The 22,271-nt window shown below is 42.2% G+C and overlaps 1 protein-coding gene across 3 annotated transcripts in view; it reads right to left on the reverse strand.

The window, feature by feature from the left end:
* Positions 1-7,841: 7,841 nt before the first annotated feature.
* Ggta1 (glycoprotein alpha-galactosyltransferase 1 (inactive)) overlaps positions 7,842-22,271 on the reverse strand; it is a 64,198-nt gene continuing 49,768 nt past the window's right edge. For all 3 annotated transcript variants that reach the window (XM_026410358.2, XM_026410356.2, XM_026410359.2), the window contains 4 exons: positions 21,582-21,644; positions 20,755-20,862; positions 13,794-13,931; positions 7,842-10,332 (listed from right to left, as the gene is read on the reverse strand). In XM_026410358.2, coding sequence (XP_026266143.1) covers positions 9,639-10,332; positions 13,794-13,931; positions 20,755-20,862; positions 21,582-21,644 — 1,003 coding nt within the window. In that variant the 3' untranslated portion in view covers positions 7,842-9,638. The remainder of the gene's footprint in view (positions 10,333-13,793; positions 13,932-20,754; positions 20,863-21,581; positions 21,645-22,271) is intronic.

Here is a 22,271-nt window from a genome sequence, read left to right on the forward strand (position 1 = left end):
CACATGATTATTGCCCAAGTATTTAACTCATTAGCTAACTCATCAATTTGATCCATTGTATAAGAAGTAATAATTTTATTGGGAAAAATTCCAAACACTCCCTTTGCTGCTTTTATTCCTTTGAGTATTAATTGTCCTACAGCCTCAGGATACCTAGTAAGAATAGTATTAGGAGAATAAGATAAATGTATCCATAATAATGGGCCTTCTTGCCAAAATACTCCTGTAGGAATATTTTTTGTTGGTTGTACAATAAATAATAAAGGCAAACTTATATCAATTCTATCCAAGTGCATATTTTCCATATATGTTTCAATGATTTTTAATGTCTTTCTTGCTTCAGGCGTTAACATGCGGGGTGAATTTGGATCCGATGGACCTTTTAGGATATCAAATAAAGGTCCCAACTCTCCTGTTGGTATGCCTAGATAAGGCCTTATCCAATTTATGTCTCCTAATAACTTTTGAAAGTCGTTAAGTGATTTGAGTTGATTTACTTGTATTTGAGTTTTTGGTGGACGGACCATGGTTGAGGATAATAGAACTCCTAAATAATTAATTGGAAAATTTAATTGTACTTTAAATTGCTATCTCTAGATTATAATTTTTCAATAAATTTGTAAGTGTGGCATAACATTCTAGCAATGTGTTTTTATCTTTGTGTGCTAAAAATACATCATCAATATAGTGAAATATTTGTAGTTCAGGATTTTGATTTCTAAGTGTCTGGATTGCTTTGTTAACATAGATTTGACACATGGTTGGACTGTTAGCCATCCCTTGAGGGAATACTTTCCATTCATACCTCTGATCAGGACCTTCATGATTCAGTGCAGGGATAGTAAATGCAAAACGTGGACTATCCTTGGGATGAATTGGAATTGAAAAGAAACAATCTTTAATATCTATAGCTAAAACATACCAGGTTTTTGGCAAAGCAGACAATTGGGGAATCCCCGATTGAGCAGGTCCCATAATAACCATTTCATTATTAATGGCTCTTAAATTTTGCAATAATCTCCATTTACCAGATTTCTTTTTGATGACAAAAATGGGAGTATTATGGGGAGATATGGAAGGTTGTATATGTCCCTCTGCTAATTGTTGTTTGACCAGGTCATGGGCTGCTTGTATCTTTTCTTTAGTCAGGGGCCACTGAGGAACCCATACTGGTCTTTCTGATTTCCAAGTAATTTTTATTGTCTCAGTGACCCCTCCTGAAAACCCAATCCATATCTGTCTGTTCCTTGATCTATTTATTGGTGCTGCTATACCTTTTTCTTGTTCTCTTCATCTTTTTCCTTTCCTAAAACCTTGTCTAGCCATAATAGTGGGCACATTTGAATTGATGTTATTTGTTAATGTTAGTCCTAATTGATCTAGGACATCTCATCCCCATAAATTTATAGGAAGATGATCCAATACATATGGCTGTATAATTCCCTTACATCTTTCAGGATCCTTCCAATCTAATACCATCGCACTTCTGTGGGGATTAGTCGCCACTCCTAGGCCTCAAAGCGTTTGAGTGGCTTGTTGTAATGGCCAATGTTTTGGCCATTCTTGACGAGAGATGATGCTAAGGTCTGCACCTGTATCCATTAGCCCATTAAATTCATGTTCTTGAATATTTAGTTTTAGCATGGGGCGAGAATCTAAATTTAAAGAAAGCATAGCCCAATCTACACATGTGGAGCCTAATCCCCTGGAACCTCTTTCCACAGTACAACTGGAAAATTTATCATGTAGGCTGGGTATTATTAATAACTGTGCTATTCTATCTCCTGGTGAAATTACTGATATACCCTTTGTAGAACTGGCTATAATTTTTATTTCACCTTCATAATCAGGATCAATTACCCCAGGACTTATCATAAGTCCTTTTAGAGTAGAAGAACTGCATCCCAATAATAAGCCTACTGTTCCTTGGGTAAAAGGTCCTTTTACTCCTGTGGGAATGATTTGAAATCTCATCTCTGGAGTTAGTACTGTTCTGGCGGAGGCACAGATGTCCAATCCTGCACTTCCTCTGGTTTGTCTAGTGAGGGATCTAATGGAAAATGTGTCCTGGGCACTACCCTGATGGTGTTGCTGGGTTCCTCCAGGGTGTTGCTGGGTTCCTCCAGTGCCCTGTATATTCGTGGTCATGGGCCCCAGAACATTGGGCCCCCCTGTCCATTTTTTGGCAATGGAGCCTGATGCCTTTCTCCATGATATAATGGGTAAACACCTGGTCCTTGTCTGTTTTTTGATAACAGAGTACCCTCTATGGTGGTTTGAGAACGGCATTCATTAGCCCAATGTCTTCCTCTACTGCATCATGGGCAAATACCTGGTATTCAACCCCTTTGATACCTAGTATTGTTAAACCCTTCTTCTATGGGGTAATTCCTTTTAAAATGTCCTGTTTCTTCACAATTGCAGCATGTTTTTGGCCTGGCATCTAAAGCCTGTTGTACTGTAGCTGCCAAGACTTGCCCTTGTTCATTAATGTCTCTACATAATTTAATATATGTGTGTTAAATCTTCATGTTTCCATGGTCTAATGACCTCTCTGCACCAACGATTTGCTTGCTCATAAGCCAGTTGTTTTATTAATGGCATTGCTTGTTCCGTATCCCCAAAAACTCTGGTAGCTGTTTGAATAAGCCTATCTACAAATTCAGCATAAGGTTCATTAGCTCCTTGTATTGCCTTAAATAATTGACCTTGTAAACCTCCATGTCCTTGTAAAGTCTTCCATGCCCTAACCGCATCTACAACAATTTGTGAGTATACGGCAGGATCATATGCAATTTGTTGTTGCTGACCCTCATAAGGTCCCTTTCCTAACAACATATCTAGATTTCTCTGAGGATAACCAGCTGCTGCATTTTGCCTAGCTGTCTCCATGCAAAATTCCTCATTGGCAACCTTCCATAGCAGGTATTGTCCTCCATTTAGCACAGCTTTACACATACTAGTCCAATCTGCTGGCGTCATGCTCAAATTGGTAATGGATTCAACCATGTTTACAGTAAAGGGTGTTTGAAGACCATAGATTGTTACAGCCTCTTTTAGCTGCTTCACTGTTTTGAAATCTAAAATGTGGTGAATTCGCTGCCCTCCTGCCTGCTCAAATACAGGGCATGCTAATCTTTGAGGTCCTGTCTCAGGATCCCATCTATCAACTACGGGGGTTGGGGGCCTCCCAGCATATGGAGGCAGAGCTGTTGGTTGGACACTTACGCCCTCTGGTGATAGTACGGTGTTAGTAGCAGCCTCCTATTGTAACTTTTTCCCTGATAGTCCTTCCTCCTTTAAATTTTCTTCCTCTGTCTAACTCGAGAGACCTTCTCTTTTGCTTGATCTAACAGGTTTTCTACCATAATCTGAACCTCTAACAATTTACTTAACACTCTTTTGGTTTGTTTTTTACTAATTTCTAATCTACTATAAAGATAATGCAACCCAACAAGATAACACAAAACAAAACCAAAACAGAATGAAACAAAAACGGAACAAAAATCGTTGCATCAATTTTCCTATTTTTCTTGAAATGTATTTTCATGGTCTATCTTTATCTCTTCCTTCGGGCCGAACAACTTCGAACCCTGAGCCAACCACTTTCCCTAGTTTGCCTGAAAAAGTTCTAGGGACAGGCAACTTAAAATAAAAACAAAATAAATCAAAACAAGAACACATTGTTTTTTTAAAATGGTCACCCATTCTCTCGCTCTTCCTCAGGGGCGAGCAATTTCACTTACCCCCAAGCTTCAGGCGTTCCCTGTCTGGGCCACCAAATGCCGCAGTCTGGCTGGGCACAATTCATGAGCCGCTTATCAAGCAGAAACAAACTTTATTTTTAGAACACACACACTGCATCACACGAGCTCTTCAGGAATTCCTTCAGAGCCCAACTGCCACCTCAGGCAATCCCTGCGAGCACCTCCCCCAATCTCTTCCCGCTCTTGAGGCCGATTGGCTGGGTCACGTAGGCGGAGACAAAAGAGACCCCAGTGAGCAGCTCTGTGTTCTGAAAGGGCGGGGAAACAGCCCAATGAGCATCACCACAGAGGAGCGAATCAGCTGGTTGCTGGGGCCAAGGTGAGCCAATCGGCTGGAAGTTTGCTGGGGCCGCTTCGGCTGTGTCTCTCAACACATTTGTCTGTTGACTCTTAGGCTAGTTCCATACTTGGCTATCGTGAATTGTGCTGCTATAAACATTGGTATGCATGTATCACAATAGAATGCTGATTTTAGTTCTTTTGGATAAATGCCAAAAAATGAGATGGCTGGGTCATAAGATGGTTCCAATCTTAGTCTTTTGAGAGATCCCCACACTGCTTTCCAAAGTGGATGTGGTAATTTGCAGTCCCATCAACAATGTATAAGTATCCTTATCCCCCACATCCTCACCTTAGCTGTGAATTTTAATGGAAAAAAAGGAGGTGAGCTAGAGACTCTTGATGTCTACCAAAGGACTGTCCCCAGGGTATGGAGAGGCAGGTATTATTACTGGCTCCCCAGTGTTTCTTAATGAAGTCTAGGAGAACTTAATGCCAGGGTTTCTTGATCTTGGTACCAATGACACTTTGATTCTTTGTTGTGGGGGCTGTCTTCTGCATTATAAGTTGTTCAGCAGTTTTCCTTGTTTATACCACTAGATGCCCATAGGACTCCTCCAACCAACTGTGACAACCAAAAATGCCTTCAGACATTGCCATTGCCAAATGTCCCAAGGGGCAGGAAGGGAAATGATTCCTAGTTGACAACCACTGTTCTATGCTGAGGAAGCAAATGTAACTCCTGCAACTCCTGGTCCCCATATGTGCACCACAGGAGGAAAACTTCCAGGTGCCACATAGAAAACCATCCACCTTTTTAATAACAATTGATAATCAAAATTAAAAATTAAGGAAAAACATTTCTTATGAGGCATGATGCCATCATCCACTTGTTTATTAAATGGCCTCATTGTTTAAGCACTGCCTCTGAGCTAGGTGACTTAATAGGTTCTGGGGTTGACGCAAAGACAGATGACAGTCCTGCCTTTAAGGAACTAACAATCTGAGAGTGATTCAATGGAAATATTTTCATTAACAGGTGAGAGAAAGGCCAATTCCAACTGGCTTAAACAATAGTGGGACTTTACTGGTTGCACACTTGAAAAAGCCCACAGGCAGTATAGATGTGAAGGTTGAATCTGGCCAATGTTGTCCCGGAGAGTGGGTTCCCTAGCTTCCCTGCTCTTCCTTCTCTATTGTCAGTCCCTCATAGGGCAGCTCCCAGTTCACATGCTTCCTCATATCTAGCAAAAGACTTAAAATTCACTTTGTTGGGCTCATTTAGGTAACCTGGCAACCCCTGAATTAGTCATTGTCACCAGGGGAATGTAAAGTGCCAATGGATGTAGCCTAGATCACTTATTCCAATTGTGGCACCTGTTTCCATAGAAATCTCAGGGATTCCCTAAAGGACACCAGACTGCAGGGAAGGGAGAGAGAGCCATACATCCTGGGTGACTGTGTCACTAGCCAGCCAGAGCCCTTACATGGTCTTTGCTTCTTTTCACACAGCCTCTTATAGGTGATCTCACCAGTCCCAAAGCCCTAGCACCATTTTTGTAGATTTCTATGAAAGCCTTATGACAACTTTCTGTGCTTCACTCCTGCTGCTTCTCTCATTCCATCCTCTCTTCACAGTGGTCCCTTCTCTTTTTTCAAAGCTCAGTTCAGACTCAGCACCTCTGGGGCTACACCTGCCTGACACCCTTTCTTCCTCCATACTTTCCTAGTCCAGTATATATTTACATCACATACCTTGCTCAGGTTTCAAGTTTCCTTGTCTCCAACTATAGACTTAACACCCTGACTTTGAAAAGTTTTTAAGTTTTCTGCTCAATTCTTTATAATGCCCAACAACAACAACAACAAAACAAAAACAGAATTTTTGATAGTGATTCATTTGGTGTCCCCAAATTTCAAAAATAAGGTGGTTAAAGTGTATGCGTAAGAGACAGTGAGGAAGGTAGTTTGCAGATGTCAAAAGACCACAGGATCTAGAGTCAGCAGTCCTGGGTTTAAATCCTAGCTCTGCACCTTTTCAGATCTGAGACTTAGACACCAATCAATCCCCACTTAGCCCTATTATCTCTCCTGAAAATTTATGCAGAGCGTGTTACACATTCTGTGACTTTTCGTGCCTGTGAGTATGCCTTTTTAATTCATTTACATAGGGCATGTTTGATAAAACAGTACACTTAATAAATGTTTGCATCTAAAAGTATTGTCAGAGCTGAGGTTCCCACATAGTGACTTTGGCTAGGAGAAATCCAAATGTGTCATTCCAAGGACAAAGAAAAGATCTTCATGCCCTCCCAGCTGCATGTAGTTCCACAGTTGAGGTGGAGTGGAAGAAGGTATTGAAGCCAAATTTAAAATTAGGTAGTCAGTGTAGTTAGGTAAATCGGGTCTAATATCGAGTGAAATCTAAAATGGAGGCCATATTGAGAATGAATTTCTGGAAAAGTTGAGCAACTCTCCTGGAATGTTAATGAAGTCCAGGAAACAGCCTCCAACAGATTTGAAGATAGCCCATCCCAAAGAAATGTTAATGAACAGCAAACTTAAAGATGCTGACTCCCGAAGTACCCAGATTACTTTTTTGGCCCACCTGTGTCCCACTCCTCGGGCCTTCCCATCTACATTCCATCACCGAAAACTATAAAATGGAGAGACAACCGCACTTCCATGGATTCCAGGTCTTGGGTCCCCTTCTTCCTCCGGAAGAAGTCTTTTCTGCTGTCCTTTAATAAACTTCTACTCTAAACTTACCTCGGCGTGCTTCTCTAGTGTTATACTTCAACATTGGGGAAGCAAGGACTCCTCACGGGTCAACAGTGGTAACAGTATGATGGTCCCATCCACCCACCCTGATTCCTGATGAGGCAGTCCTAGGCAATGCCATAGAGTAACAGCCCAGTGCAAGCATGTGGTGCTTACATAGCTCTTTATGCACAATATAAAGATAAGAATAACAAACTTTTTTTTTTACATGATGCAGTTTATCTTATTTAATGCATTTGGAGCAGGTTTAATGCATTAAAAGTGGGACATAGGGCAGGCCTAGGAAGATATCTAGCTTTTAAGATATTCTTATGACTAAAAATACCCTTTATAAGATTCTTTTACAAGTTGCATTTACACTGATCTGAAACATGGCCCTGTGTATTTATTGTGTCAACACACTGTGACCTTGTGAGCTTCTTGGTTGAAATTTCAGCTCAGTCACTTACTAACTGGGTGGCTTAACTTTTCTGAATCTGATTTTTCTTATTTATATAGTCGACTAATTCTCTACAATGAAGAAATCATACCTTGTGCATCTCACTATATCAGCCTGGCCACCTTTAATTTTCGTATTACAAATACATTTACCCAGACTCGCTAGAAAGCCATCCTTTCCCCCTTGGCCAGCTGTGTTCCCCAGAGGTCAGAACTAATAACTCCCAAATATAGTTCTAGGATTATTTTCTTCCTCTGCCCTGGTGCCCCACCCTGAGCCTCAGGGTCAAGCCTCTGCCCAATGGTCTTTCCACTGGCAATTAATTATCTCAGTACATCACTTTGAAAAGCTCAATATAAGCATTTGTTATTTTTAAAAGTTGGGGCTGGATCTGCAGCCTGTTCTTTGTATTATCTTTGTAATGCAACACACATTTTCAGAAAAGGTGTGAGGGCTTTTCAGAGTCTAAGAACCTAAAGTTCTATATTTGACCATTCTGAACATCTTTGGGAGAAAATCCATGACCAGACCAGAATATACTGAGAAAATAATTTATTCAATTATAAATCAGAAATTTGATTAAAAAGTGTTTAAGCATTATCATTAATTAGATCTTGAATTTGTCCATTGAGGATTTAAATTTAAGTGAATTTAAATTAAAAAAAAATCCCTCAAAATCCCTTTACCCCTTTTCTCTAAACTTTCAGGATAGATTACTTCTTTGGATCAAGATTTAAACCATTAAACTCTCCCTACTCTAGACTGGTTCCAACATATCTTGAATAAAAGAGAAGCAAGATTCTTAACTAATGTGCGGTCTCCATTTTCTTTTTTAAAGCCCACTAATTCAGGATTTTTGGTATTTGTTGGAATGTATTTTTTTTTTCAACAATTGAAGGCACAGTGAAATAGTAGAGAAAATGTAGGTTTCATTTCATCAAAGAGGTCCCTTTTGCTGTTTATCAAGCCAAGCAATGGCTCTTCAAATAAATTGCTTAAAAATGGAAATGAATGATCCAAACAGGAACAAAAGCAAAATATAAATATATGTGCATATGTAAATATGGCCTACCAACTTCTTTTACATTGATTTGCTTTAATGTGTAGGATGTCACCACTTCTCCTAGAGAAGGGTACTGATGCTCAGCTCTTTAGTCATGATAACTGGGCCTCCCATAGCTATCCCCTCATGCTTTTGTTATAAAATCAGTTAACCATTTTGTAAAATACATCTGGTTGTTACACTTCCATAGTGCAGATGGAACAGGGGAAAGTGAGGGGTCACTCAACAGGAGGACTTTTCTCCAGTCTACTCCTTGATGTCATCCCTCCAAGTTAGGATGTGATAGGCTGAGGAACCCTGAGATTTAGAACAGGTGCTTGGACCAGATAGTGGCAGATCGTCCTCTGATGAGCCCTGGTCCCCACAGGCCTCTTCAGTCCATTGTGTGCCTTTCCCTTCGCTGAGTCCATCCACTTCCCCTCACCAGGGTGCTGAAGATACAAGGCTGGTAGGCCAAATATGACTTGAGAAACACAAGAAGCACCTTCCATTCAGCTCTTTGGGGTTGAGGAGGCTGAATGCCTCCTGTTTGGTGCCTGCATCTTCAGAGTAATTTAAGTACCAAGGTCATGCCCTGTGTCCCTCCAGAGTGGCATGGCCCCACAGTGGTTAGCCCCTCTCTTTGCTATTTCATGGCAAACTCATTGTTGAGGCTTTGTTTCGTGTAAAAACTGAGCCCACTGCCTCATCAGATTCCCTGGGACTCTGAACATGCACCACAGTGATATCCATTGGGAATCTCCTCCACTCTTTCCATGGAAGCCAAACAGCATCCTGATGAGAAAAAATATGGATTACAAATGGCCCAAGGCAATCAGCTTTGAGGCCTTTGAGGATTGCCAAGGTAGGCAGTGTCCTTACTAGGGTTCTTTGGCTACAAATAAACTCTAAGCTGCTTTAGACACATCAAAACCAGGAAGACATTGGAATCAAAGGGACAGACACCCCTCCACACACAACTTATCTTGTTGCCAAACACTTCCCTTAGCACACTTTTCTTCAGTACATTATCTGACACACATAGAATGTTCTGGCTTTTCTTTGCCTATGGCAAATTCTTTTTGATTTAGCTAATAATATTTTCCCTAAACCCAGAAGAGAAGGAATTACTGGGAATTTACATCTGATTACCATAGATTAATTCTTCCATATTACAAGGCTCAAAGTACAAGGAGGAATAGTATGTGTCTGCCATGTTGGTATTTTGTTAGTATTTTTTTTTTAAAGTTAACATTAAGTGTTATTTTTCTGAGGAACTAGCCAGAATAATACTCTCTCAAATTCAGAAACCTGTTGGCCCAATTTGAAATCAGACATTATTCCTAACCAAATTATACTCTTTCTGCTGCCAAGATATCTTGACAGCTTTAATATCTGGAGGTAAACCTATATGATAATCCCAGCAGAATTCTGGGGATAAGATTTTAGTAGGTTTGTTGTGAAGGAAATACTTGTTTAGATGGCTTTCATCATGCCACTCAGCTTCAATGTGATTTTTCTTGTCCTGGAGGATTCCCTTAAAGCACTCCTGGGTGAGGTTGAGAACCTGAATGGGTGTTCCTCCAAAAATGGCTGCATGGTAATAAAAATCCCCCTCTCCAAATGGAATATATGCTGCTGACTCACTCCGCCTCTCATAGGTAAATTCATCAGGATCTGCTTTGTACCACCAGGCCTGTAGCTGAGCCACTAACTGGCCCAGAGTCTCTACACCAAAATTATCTTGGAAGACCTGGTCCACATCCATGCAGAAGAGGTAATCAACCTCATGCTGGATGTGGGTTAAGATGTGCTCCCCAATAGTCTTCATGCGCATCATGCTGATGTCCTGCCATCTCTTCTCAGGCTTGATCTCAAACACTTTGAAGGAACGCAGACGACCCAACTCTATCAAAGGCATCCTGGAGAGATCATCTATCATGATGTAAAATATGACTTTATGGCCAACCATGAAGAACCTATCAGCAGATACTATGAACTCCTTCAAGTAACGCTCAAGGTATCTGAAACAAAGAGGAAAGGATGAATTCAATCTTTGAATTCTTTCAGGAGACCACATGCCACTATGATCCAATTATCTACATTTTACATTTATAAGGGAATGATGTCTCCCCACATAGATGTATACTATCATGTAAAGGGACATCTGATAGTGTAACATTTCTGGCTACTTGCCATCGTTCAGTCACTCAGTATGGGGGAAGTGGAATGACTTATTTGATTGTCAATTTTAGAAGAGCAATTAGGCATGCACAGCCCTGTCCTCTTGCTCTTCTGGAAGCTAGGTAGTCTGAAAGAGCATGTGTTCTTAGTTGCTCTGCCCTGCAGTAGGCTTAGTGGTATGGGTTCTAGTCAAGGCCGGTTGTTTCTAATGCTGCAGGTGCCAGTTTTTCTAATTCTTCAGTCTTGTTTATCAACTGGTTCAGACTTTGGACAGTCCAAGGGGGGGGGGGTGCTAATTATTGAACCTCCTTCAAAAACCCCCATCTACACCTCAGTATTACTACTGCCAGATCAGATGCAAAGGCGATATGACCCTTGGGTCCACTAGGGATGCATTAACCAGATCATGGCACCATCTCTTCTACCTCTGTGTTTGGTTAAGCCTAGCCAACTTCACTGTCTCACCCTCTTCTGTGATACACAGAATGAAGTATGGAATGTGGATCTCCTTCAATGTCCCACAGCCATCTTGTTGGTCATCCAAAACACCAATCCACTGTCTAGACACCACCATCATAAAATCAACCTCTGATTTTACCTTATTTTAACTATGTTTTCTCTTAAAAAATAATTGATTTTACTTTTTAGAGCAAATTTGGGTTCAGAGCAAAATTTAATTGAAAGTATTGAGAGTTCCCATATACCTCCTACCTGCACACATACAGCCTGCCCCACTATGGACATCCTTGCACCAAAGTAGTAGGATGAACCTACACTGATACATCCTCACAACCTCTGATTGTTTATCTGTCTCCATAGTTTTGCCTTTTCCTGAATGTCATAGAGTTAGAAGTTACATTATGTAACCATTTCTGACTAGCTTCTTTCACTTAGTCATAAGACATTCCTCCATGTCTTTTCATGGCTTGAGAGCTCATTTCTTTTTAGCACTGAATAACAAATATCCTACTGTCTGAATGTACCACCATATACTTTACCGTTTATCTATAAGAAGATAACTTGGTGGCTTCAAAGTTTTAGCAATTTAAATAAAGCTCCTAAAAATATCAGTATGCAGTGTGTGTTTATGTTTGTGTGTGGGTGTGTACATAATTTTCAAATCACTTGGAGCAGAGTCACTAGCTTATATGGTAATAGTATATTAACTGCTGAACTTTCTTCCAAGGTGGCTGTACCAGTTTTGCTACAGACTGTCTTGTGAAGCTATGCTCTGGAGCTTATAGGGAAGAAGAAAGTCAAATGGCTTAATACAACTCATCCAAATTTAAAACTCAGCCCTGGTGAATATGGACTGAATTTAATCTACCGATCACACTACCAGCCAGTCATGATGTTTGGAAGTAACAGTGACTGACACCTAGCACTTTTCTTTTTTGGGCTGCTTGGATTTCCCTTCTTTGCTACCAAAATAAATTTTATTATTGGTGCTTTTATTCTTGGCATCTGGAAACCCAGGGATTTTTAGTATTGATTCTTTAAAAGTAGAGCATGTATCTGAGCAATACAAAGAGGGAGTTTGACATGGCTCTGAGGCTGGTGGCCAGGACATTCTTCCTTATAATGGAATTTTAAGAAAAATCTATTGTACCCCCAAAGCTTGGGAAACAATACCAGGGTGAGCAGGGGAGTCACTGTGAGGTTTAAGATTGCTTAGAGATTAAAGCACTGCAGTTGGCTCCATGCATCGTTATTTGAAAAGAAACCAAACTTCACACCTCCTAAAAGTCCAAATCTGCTTCTTGTGGGGATTTATTGCTGCTAGTACAAACAGCCCTCTCTTGCCTGGCAGACATAGTGCTGTTGCCAGAATGTGTGGTTTATGGTTTTGTTTTGAAACGTTGCAATGGGAAGGTTGAAGCCATTGTGGGGCAAGGGGCAATGTTCTATTCTTTTTGGGAACGCCAGGATCAAATCAATCTACAATGTGTTTGGCTTTTGCTCTTTTGTGCCAAATAATTAGGTGAGTTAAGCATTGGCTTCTGTCCCATAATACAGATCGTCTGTTAAAAATGTTAAAATTCCATAATCACCCTTCTCTAGTAGAGACACCCTTAGGCTGCTGGGATTGGCACATTCAGCAACATTAGAACTTGAGTAGTATTGTTCCTAACAGTGATTGCAGTGTCTGCTGGGCTTTGGGCTGGGGAAGTTTGTCTTTGGAGAACTGTCAGATCTTTACAGATTTCTCCTTGAGGCCCTACCTTGACAGCGCTCAAGTTCCAGTCAGCTGAACTTTCAATTCTTATTGTACAAGGCTGGGGGATCAATTTACCACGTGACTTTTTCCAGAAGGTACAGATGGAAAGGCCCAGAAGGCAGAAAAAAAAAAAAAAAAACAGGAAAACTGAACTTTCAGTATTATTTTAGAAAAAAATATTTTAATTCTCAAAAAGGGTAAAAGAGGCCAGGCATGGTGGCTCATGCCTATAATCCCAGTGGGTTGGGAGACTGAGGCAGGAGGATTTCAAGTTCGAAGCCAGTCTCAGCAACTTAGCAAGGCCCTAAACAACTCAGTGAGACCCTGTCTCTAAATAAAATACATAATAGGGCTGGGGATGTGGCTCAGGGGTTGAGTTCCCCAGAGTTCAATCCCTAGTACAAAAGAAAAAAAAATAGGTAAAATAGATTATATTTTTAAACTAATATTTTAGCTACAAATTTCAAGTGAGAATGACTACAATTTTTCCTCATCAGGTGTTTTGAACAAGGAAATGGAAGCTGGAACCAGAATCTATCCAACCTCAGAAATAGGAAGTTCTGACCAGTCAGGTCTCCCAGGGCCAAATCCTCCAGGATGATCAGGTGGAAGGCACCTAAGGAATCCATGGGTGGTCAGCCATGCTCCTGCATGGAAAATCACGGTGTGTAGCTCCTGTGTATCTAGAACTTGCTGTAATCCCTCTGTCCTTGGTCCTGCCCCTTAGAGAAGGAGAAGAAAGATGTAGGTTTAGGCCATCTAGCAGCTGGCACTTTTGAAATTTCCAAAGGAAGCCGTGGAGATTTTGAAGGAGGTGGCTGCAGGTGTGCTGTTGACTCTGGGTTTGGGGGGGTGTTGCAGACATTTTTTTCCTGCAACCAGAGACATTCTCCCTGAGGCAGGAACAGGGGCTCACCTACTATCGTTTTGTTCAGTTTTAGGGGCCTTAGCAGAAAGAAGACTGAAACAGTGCCACATAATTCAGAGAAATCCTAAACAACCTTCATGAAGCCATGTGTCCCCTCATAACCATTTTGATAGTAGAACAAGAAAGTCAAGGACAATTTTGTCAGCAATACCTACTTTCCAACAGCAAAAACCGTCAGCCCCACAGTGATTTTCTGTTTGGCATAATAATTTTCCAGGACAGCTCTGTTGTAAGTGCCTTCCCATACAACCGGTGCCTTCCATTCTGTCACTGTCAAAACCTCTGGGCGTTTCCTGGTGATAAAACAGTCACATGAGTCAGAATAGTTTCACTAAGGCAGGACAGACTGTCCAAGAAAAAAAAAAAAAAAAGGATGGTCATGATCTTCAGCAATTGTCCCTGAGTCCCAACTGTAGTTTAACCCCAAGCACTTGAATGGGAGGCGTGACATCTGCAGGGGCAGCCTCTGGCCTAGGTGCCTCCGGGGACTGTCCTTGGAGGCCTTATAGGATCTTGCCTATACATCCCTGCTCTCTTTGTTCTCCTTCTACTTCTAAAACAATCCCTTTCCCTTTTCCCCAGCTGCTGAGCTGTCAGTGTCATCTTTGAGTTGTTATTTATCCCTGTTGGTGCCATCTGAGTCTAAGAAGACCCTAACCCATGATCGAGTGGGATGAGAAAGTGACGCTAAAGCTGAGAAAAAAGGTTGTTTCAATTTGCCTTTGGCCAAAAAGGGATTTCTGGGTAGAAACCTGGTTATTGGCCAAAAAGGGTCCAGACTAAGGGGATTCTGTTACTATTTATTTTACAGACAAGGAGACAGCAGCATCCAGAAAGAAAAGGACTTGACAGCTTCCCAACATGGCCAAGGCCTGGGCATGGCTCTGGCAAAGGCTCGCTCCTTAGACCATATCGCCTCTTTACTAGGAACATCAAGGGGGCCAGAGGGAGATGTGTTTTCTGCACTCAGAAAGCTTGAAAGGGGGACTGGGGATATAGCTCAGCTGGCAGAGTGCTTGCCTGGCATGCACAAGGCCCTGGGTTCAATCCTCAGCACCATCAAAAAAAAAAAAAAAGCTTGAAAGGGACTTGGTAAAGCCAATGCAGACACAGAAAGTGACAAAGTATGATACTGAAGGAAAAATGCAGAAAGGGCAGAGCAGAAGAGGACCTTGACCCATGGCAGGGCTAGAGCTCCAGGTAGTAGGGGCAGCAGAGGCTAATATTATAGCTATAAATTTCAAGTGAGAATGACCTGTTAGCTATTAGCTGACACCTGTTAGCTCAGGAGGCAGCTGCAGTTCCCCTCAGGAAGAGGAAACTGGCACACAGTTGCTTAGATGCAACTCCAGTGCGGGTTCAGTCCCTGCTTGGCATTTGCTTCTGCTTCACTTGGGGAGCATCTCAGTGAACCGGAGAAGGTGGCAAGCAGTTGGGACAAAGTCCTGCTGCGTCCTAGCCTGCTGCGCTGCTGAGGCTGTTGGGAGAGACTGACAGGAACATCCCCTGCTCCTTGCAGTGTTAGGCAGGGCGTTCACTCAACTGTACCTACCTACAGCCAGCCTGATGGGCAAGGCTAGGTTACCCCTGCCTCACCCAAGTCTCAGAGGGGCAGAGGAGCCTCCAAAGATTCTCCCCCGTGCCTCCTGTCCCTGTCACAAGCTCTGCACTCTCTAACTCTTCTGCTGACTCTGCCCTCCCACCCAGCCTATGTCTGCCTCTGGGCCGACATAGCTGGGCCACCTCTAGCATGGCGCAGTGTGGCAGAGATGACAGAGTTGGGGGACTTTTAGCCTGTTCTCCTGGCTGCTCAGCTAGTCTGGAGCCTGAGACTCGGCTCAGTCCATAGCACTCCAGGTGTTCCTGCTGCATGGAGAACACAGTTGCTCTCGGTGAAAGGCGCAAGTACAGACTCTGCACCAACCTGTTTTCCTTTAGTCCTTGCAACAGTCCTGTGATGTATTGTGTGACATCCAGATAAGAAAACCAAGGCTCAGAGAAGCTGAGCAAGGCCACATAACTAATCACTGATGACAGCAACTAGCATACATTGAGCACTTCCTGTGTGACCAGGCACTGTGCAAAGGGTTCATCCTTCTGAGACAGGGCGACTTTGATTTCCATCTTACCAATGAAGCATCTATAGCACAGAAAGGTTAAGTACTTTCACAGCTATAAAGGGGTAAATCTTAGAGCCAGGTACTCTGAGCCACCACCCTATATTGTTTCTTACCTAGACATTTAATTGCTGTGCTAAAGAAATTAGGGTTTAAACCCAGTTTTGTCCTGGTCTGAAGGTAACACTACGTCCACTCAGCAGCTTTGGTATTTTCACCAGTGAAAACTGGGAAATGCTCCATTTGTATACAATGAGTTGAAATGCATTCTGCTGTCATGTGTGACTAATTAGAACAACAACAACAACAAAGACTAGAAAACGATGAACTCTTGTGTTGTTGATTTTAGAAACTTAACATGACCTAGCCTTGCTCATCAGGCTCAGCGTGGAAAACTCTGCTTTGCTGAAGGGTAGAGCAATTGTGTGAAGACCTGGCCCTCTGCAGGCTATTTGTTGGCCTCTCCCAACAGCCTCAGCAGGGTCACATGAGACCAGCCCTCAAGACTTTGCTCCAGTGGTGCTTTTAGTCCTGTAAAACCCTAAGCTTTGTCAAATGACAAATTTCAACCTGCCCCCAGACAGAAAAAGACAATGTAAACATGCACATAGGGCTCATTATTCTCCTGCCAGTGCTTTTGAACCTGAGCTTCCTTGTTCTGTCAGGCATCCACCTCATTCACTGCAGTGTTCGTTTTAGCCTGTGCAAGATCTTTCGGTAATTCTAGCCCAGCCTTCTTGCTAAGGCTTGTTGTATGTGAACCAGACATTTGGTAATCAATCAGGTAATACAACTAGTGAAAACAGAAGAAAAAGAGGAGCAGGCACACTTATTTAATACTTACTGTGCCCCTGGGGGCCAAGTACTTGGCTCGTGCTCTCTCATTTAATCTCCATGACCACCCTATGAAGTGGGTGCTGTCATCAGCCATTTTACAAATAAAGGGAGTAAGGCTAGGAGAAGGAGAAGGGGACTAAGCTTTTGGTCATTTAATTTATATAAAGGGCCAAACTGGGACTAAGTACTGGGATGAGGGAAATGAGAACAGTCCTGCCTCTTGAGAATCTTGACAGTCCCAATGGATAGTCAAGTGCGTGCTCCTCAACTGCAGGATCACTTTGACCACATCTTCTAAAAAGAAGTCAGAAACCCAGTATCCAGTTTGATTACTTGGATGGGAAGGATACCTTCAGGCAGGAAGAAAAAGTAGCAATATTAAAAATTAATGTTTAATTTAGAATTAAGGTGTGCTATTTCCCAGCTGTTAATTACTCAAATCCACTGACAATTCCCATATACTGGTGACCCTGACTAACAGCCAGATGACAGCCTGGTAAGGAAGGCAGTGGAGAAGAGGAGGTGCAGGGAGAGAGGGAGGATGAGGTTGGGATCAGCTTCCTGGGCGAAGCTCTGCGTTAAGGAGTCTCAATCATGAAAACTCACTACCCCCACCCGCCTCGAAAAAGAGGCGACTTAGGAAAACCCACACATGTGCAAAAGCTTGTCTTTGACAATGTCAATTGCCAGAAACATCCAAGATAATGAGGATGGGGCTCTAAAAGGAGGGGGAAATGCCAGCAAAGAGCTGCCCAAAGGTCTTCCTTCCAAACAACTGTGTGACCTCTGTGTGTACAGTTCCATCATTATAGGCCAAAAGCTTCCTGAAATATAATAGGGTTTCTGCAACCAAAACACACATGTTCCTAGGTTATTGGCGGCTTGTTAATTGTCTTTATTTATGGATCCATGTATGTGGTACCCAAGGGTTGGTTAGAGAAAATATTAAAATTCAATGAACCATGAAGTAGGTATAAAAGGAGGTGGAATCACACCACCTATTAAGCAGCAGCATGGTAAACAGCAAGACAGCAAAAGAGCTGATGGCAATGTGAACAGAGATAGCAGCTATGGCGTGCAGAGAAGGGAATGATGTGGGAGGGATTTGGGAGCAACTATGGGGTGGACAAAGGAAAACATCTCCTGGCCTCTGACTTGAGCTATTTACTGTGATGGGAAATGAGAAGAACAAGGGTGGGGTGGAATTGAGAAATATATTTGGGTCATGTGAGACATGCAGAGATGCCAGGTGGGCAGGTAGACACAAGTCAGGGCTTAGAGGAAATATCTGCGCTAAAGATACAAACGTGAGAGTCATTCTCTCACAGGTGGAGTATGATGCCAAGGAAATGGAAGGGAATATATTGGAACATGGTGCACAAAGAAAAGAGAAGAAGGTACACTTAGCCCCATGACTAATACCTGATAGCTGAGAAGAAGGAGATGGCCCTAGCAAGGAGGCTGAGAAAGGAGAATGGAGAGGAAGAAAATGAGGAGGCAAGGTAGGAGATTATGCCGTGAAAATAGGTTGCACGATACACTGTGATATGTCTGAGGTGTTTCACAGAAAAGGATGCACTAATATGAAATTTGCTAATTATTTCATCCAGTCATACAATTATGCTAGAAATAGACTGGTGGCCCAAGAAGGCTTTAATTTGGTGCTGATTCAGACTGATATTGTTTAAATATTTGTTTGCCATTCATTTGGAGGTGAGGTCTAGCCATGCATGGCAGAGTGTGGACACAGTGACAGCTGGCAGCCGTGGTCTCTCTCCTTTCTTCCCCTAGCAATTCAGCCTTGGCCCCCACCTTCCAAGTCCCATTCAGCAGAGCAGGAGGCCACAGTAGAACTATCCAATCCTCCTTAGAAGGTGCTTGGTCACCATTTCTGTCTCATCCAGTCTGCCTGCCCCTTTGGGGCCTTAGTTCTCTGATCTAAAGGGCTTGTCAAAATAGAATGCTTCCATCTTCTTACATTTCTAGTAGTGGTTCAGCATCTCATGGGTGGCTACCCTGTTGTCCAACTCACCAAAAGACAGATGAGAAGTCAAAATTCTCATCTTTTCCAAACTGGCATGAATCTTCTACTCCAAAACAATACACAGACTTGCAACAACATATTCAGTCCCCGGAACCCACAGTCCTTCACACAGGAATGGATAATGGTCCCTCCTGACCTCCTCCTGCTCCTACTGGTCTCCCTGCTCCTCCATTTGAACACCTCTTCCTCCTGCAGCTACTTGGATGCCAATGTCAGATGGCCTTTCCCTGGGTGGCCTCATCCAAGCCCACAGATCCCTCTGGCAGGTAGTCTGATGATGCCTCCAATCCACACCCTCCACTGGCTCCTGGAAACCCTGAGACTTTCTGTCTAGATGCCCCATAAGCACATGGATCCATGCACAGCCTTCATGGAGCTCGTCACCTCTCTGAACTTTCAGGCATTCCTTCTTCAATTCCCTTTCCTGGTCAATGACATCATCACCCACCAATCTCTCAGGTCTCACAGTCACATTGAAAAACTTCCGTCTCCTCAGCCCCCAAACCACATCCTGCCAGTCACTGATCACATCTCCTTACCAATCTTGGCAAATATTAGTTTCATATCTATCCCACATACAAGACCCAAGTGAAGAACAACAACTTCTTTTTCTTTTTTTTTTTTTTGTGTGTGTGTGTGCTGAGACTCGAACCCAAGACCCTGATCTTCTTGAATACAACCATATTGGGAGATTTCACCTGTCTTCTGTGCCTAAGACAATGTCTGCCACAGTATATTTTTTACAATAACTCATAAAATACATTTTATATCACAACCAAATGCATGCACATACTCTTATATACAGAATCAAAAATTCCACTAAATAATACTTACCCTTTGGTCTTCTATTTTAATTTTTTAAAAAGCTAGTTTTGATCTAATAAGCTAGTTTCTGAATACACAAATGAATAGTTACTGACCATTTGAGAAGTACCAACAAGCACATCATAAGATTTGGTTTGTTTTGTTTTGATTGGTGGGATGGGTACTAGGGATTGAATCTAGGCCACTTTACCACTGAGCTACATCTTAGTCCTTTTTATTTTTCATTTTGAGAAAGCATCTCATGAAGTCGCTTAGTGTCTAAGTTCCTGAGGTTGGTCTCAAATGTTCAATCCTCCTGCCTCAGCCTCTGTAGTTGCTGGGATTTCAGCTACTACATGGTAGCAATGATGCTACCATGCTCAGCAGCATCATAAATTTTTCTTTTCTTTTTTTTTTTTTTTTTGGTACCAGGGATTATACCTAGGTACCAAACCACTTAGCCCCTGAGCCACATCCCCAGCCCTTTTTATTTTTTATTTTGAGATAGGGTCTTGCTAAGTTGCTTGGGGTCTTGCTAAGTAGCTAAGGTTGTCTTTGAACGTGTGATCCTCCTGCCTCAGCCTCCTGAGCCCAACTACAGGTGTGCACTACTGCACCCAGCACATTGTAAGTTTTGATAAACATTTTTTATATGGTTGCTTAATGAATGAATTTATGGTTCTATGACATTTTTTTTTAAGTTTCAGATGGACACATCTTTATTTTATTTATTTTTATGTGGTGCTGAGGATCAAACCAGGGCCTCGGGCATGCTAGGCAAGCACTCTACCCCTGAGCCACAACCCCAGCCCTTCCATGACACTTTTTAAAAACAATTTTTTTTAGTTGTAGGTGGACACAATACTTTTGTTTTATTTATCTATTTTTATGTGGTGCTGAGGATCGAACCCAGTGCCTCACAAGTGCTAGGTGAGTGCTCTACCGCTGAGCCACAACAGCAGCCCTTCCATGACATTTTTAAAAAATGAGTTAACTTAATCTCAGAATTTCCCCCCAATTCCCAATCCTGTGGCTTTCCACAATATCTTTGGCCTATAAGAACCCATTCTAGCACTAATATTCTGTGACTGGTTGGCTGCCATTGGCCATTTACCGTCAGAATTACTGTGCTGCTCAGTACAGTAGATTCAAAGTACCTAGGTCCCTGTTTCTTATCTAAAGTCTTATCTAAAGTCTAATGCTAAATGCTAAGACCGTTTCTCCCAAGTCAGGGACGTTCTCAGGGCTGCCTGCACGGCCTGCTCCACTCCTGGTGAGCCCTGGAACCACTGCATGAGGAGCCACACTTCTTACTTCGGATTAAACCAGTCCCACAGTTGAAGCTCTTCATCTTCCTTTCTTTGTTTCTTCGCTTTTCCTTTTTCTATATCCTCCTCTTCATTTCCCTGGTAATTGTGGGTCCTGAGTACAAAGGGGAAGAAAGACAGGTAAGGCAAGGAGGGTGGTGTGTGGTGGCAGGGCAGTGGGGGACAATCTCATGAAACATGTCCCAAGGCAGAGGGTGCATGTACCAAGTGCACTGGTTGGAGATAGGCTCATGATGCTAGGCATTTATTCACAAGAACATACATGAGATGAAAACACGCAGTATTCGTCTTTCTTATTAGCCTTGCAAGTTGGCAGTTAGCAGTTTAATGACCCAATAACCCTTGGGTTATTTTAGGGGACAGGGGAGACTTGTTAAAATAGCCCTCCTAAGAACATTTCGGTTTATGATTTTCTTTCCTTCCATTTAAACTTCCATTCACGCCTCATCCTTAAGTTAGCTGGAAATTAAATGTCCTAGCCCACCCACAAAATGGATTCCTTGTATAATTTTGATAAGCCAGAAATATAAGTGACTGGAAAAGTCATGAACATGGAGCCATTTCAACCAAATTCTCCACAAAAGTTGGTTGGATGGACAAACATATCCATAGTCTGATCTCCTTACCCATTTTTTTTTTTTTTTTTGAAGAAAGAGAGAGAGAGAGAGAGGATTTTTTAACATTTATTTTTCAGTTTTCGGCAGACACAATATCTTTATTTTATTTAATGTGGTGCTGAGGATCGAACCCAGCGCCCTGCGCATGCCAGGCGAGCACGTTACGGCTTGAGCCACATCCCCAGCCCCTCCTTACCTATTTTTAAACCAGCTTGGAAACCACCAGCCCTTCTGAGTGCTGCCGTCACCAATTGGGTCCCTAAGAAGTGAAAAAGAATGTAAACATTTTTAGAAAATGATCAGTCCCCAAACTGGAGGGATCCCAAACTTCTTTTTTTTTTTTTAATAGCAGAGATCATTATTTAAAAAAATAATTTTAAGCTGCTAATTCAGAAAAGGAAAACAAAAGTGAAATCCTTTAGCTGAATGGGGGAAAGAGAGCTGAAGACCCCTCGGCCTGCTGTCCCCAGGGCAGCCCGGCACTCCACTCATCCAGTGAGCCCTAGCAGGACAGGGGAGAAAGAGGGCAAGGGGGGGCCACTGTAAACGCACAAGCCTGAGTTCCGGATCTGCCACTCACCGGCTGTACGACTGTGGTAGGAAATTTTCCCTCTCTGAATTTTTACTTTCTATTCTGAAAAGTGTTTTTAATAACAATAATAAACCTGCCATGAAGATAATTTTGAAGACTGAATGAAATACCATATGGATAAGAGCTTGATAAGCTGAGAGTGACTGTAATGAGTTGTAGTGTGAATAAAAAACCAAGCATATTTTCAAGAATCATCTGATACCTTGACTTAGTCACCCAGGTATGTAATTGCACTTGACCTTGGTCATCCCCAATAAAAGTTTTACCTTTATTTTCAATTTACAGCTGAGATAT

This window comes from Urocitellus parryii, chromosome 4 (assembly GCF_045843805.1).
Source record: "Urocitellus parryii isolate mUroPar1 chromosome 4, mUroPar1.hap1, whole genome shotgun sequence".
Lineage (NCBI taxonomy): Eukaryota > Metazoa > Chordata > Mammalia > Rodentia > Sciuridae > Urocitellus > Urocitellus parryii.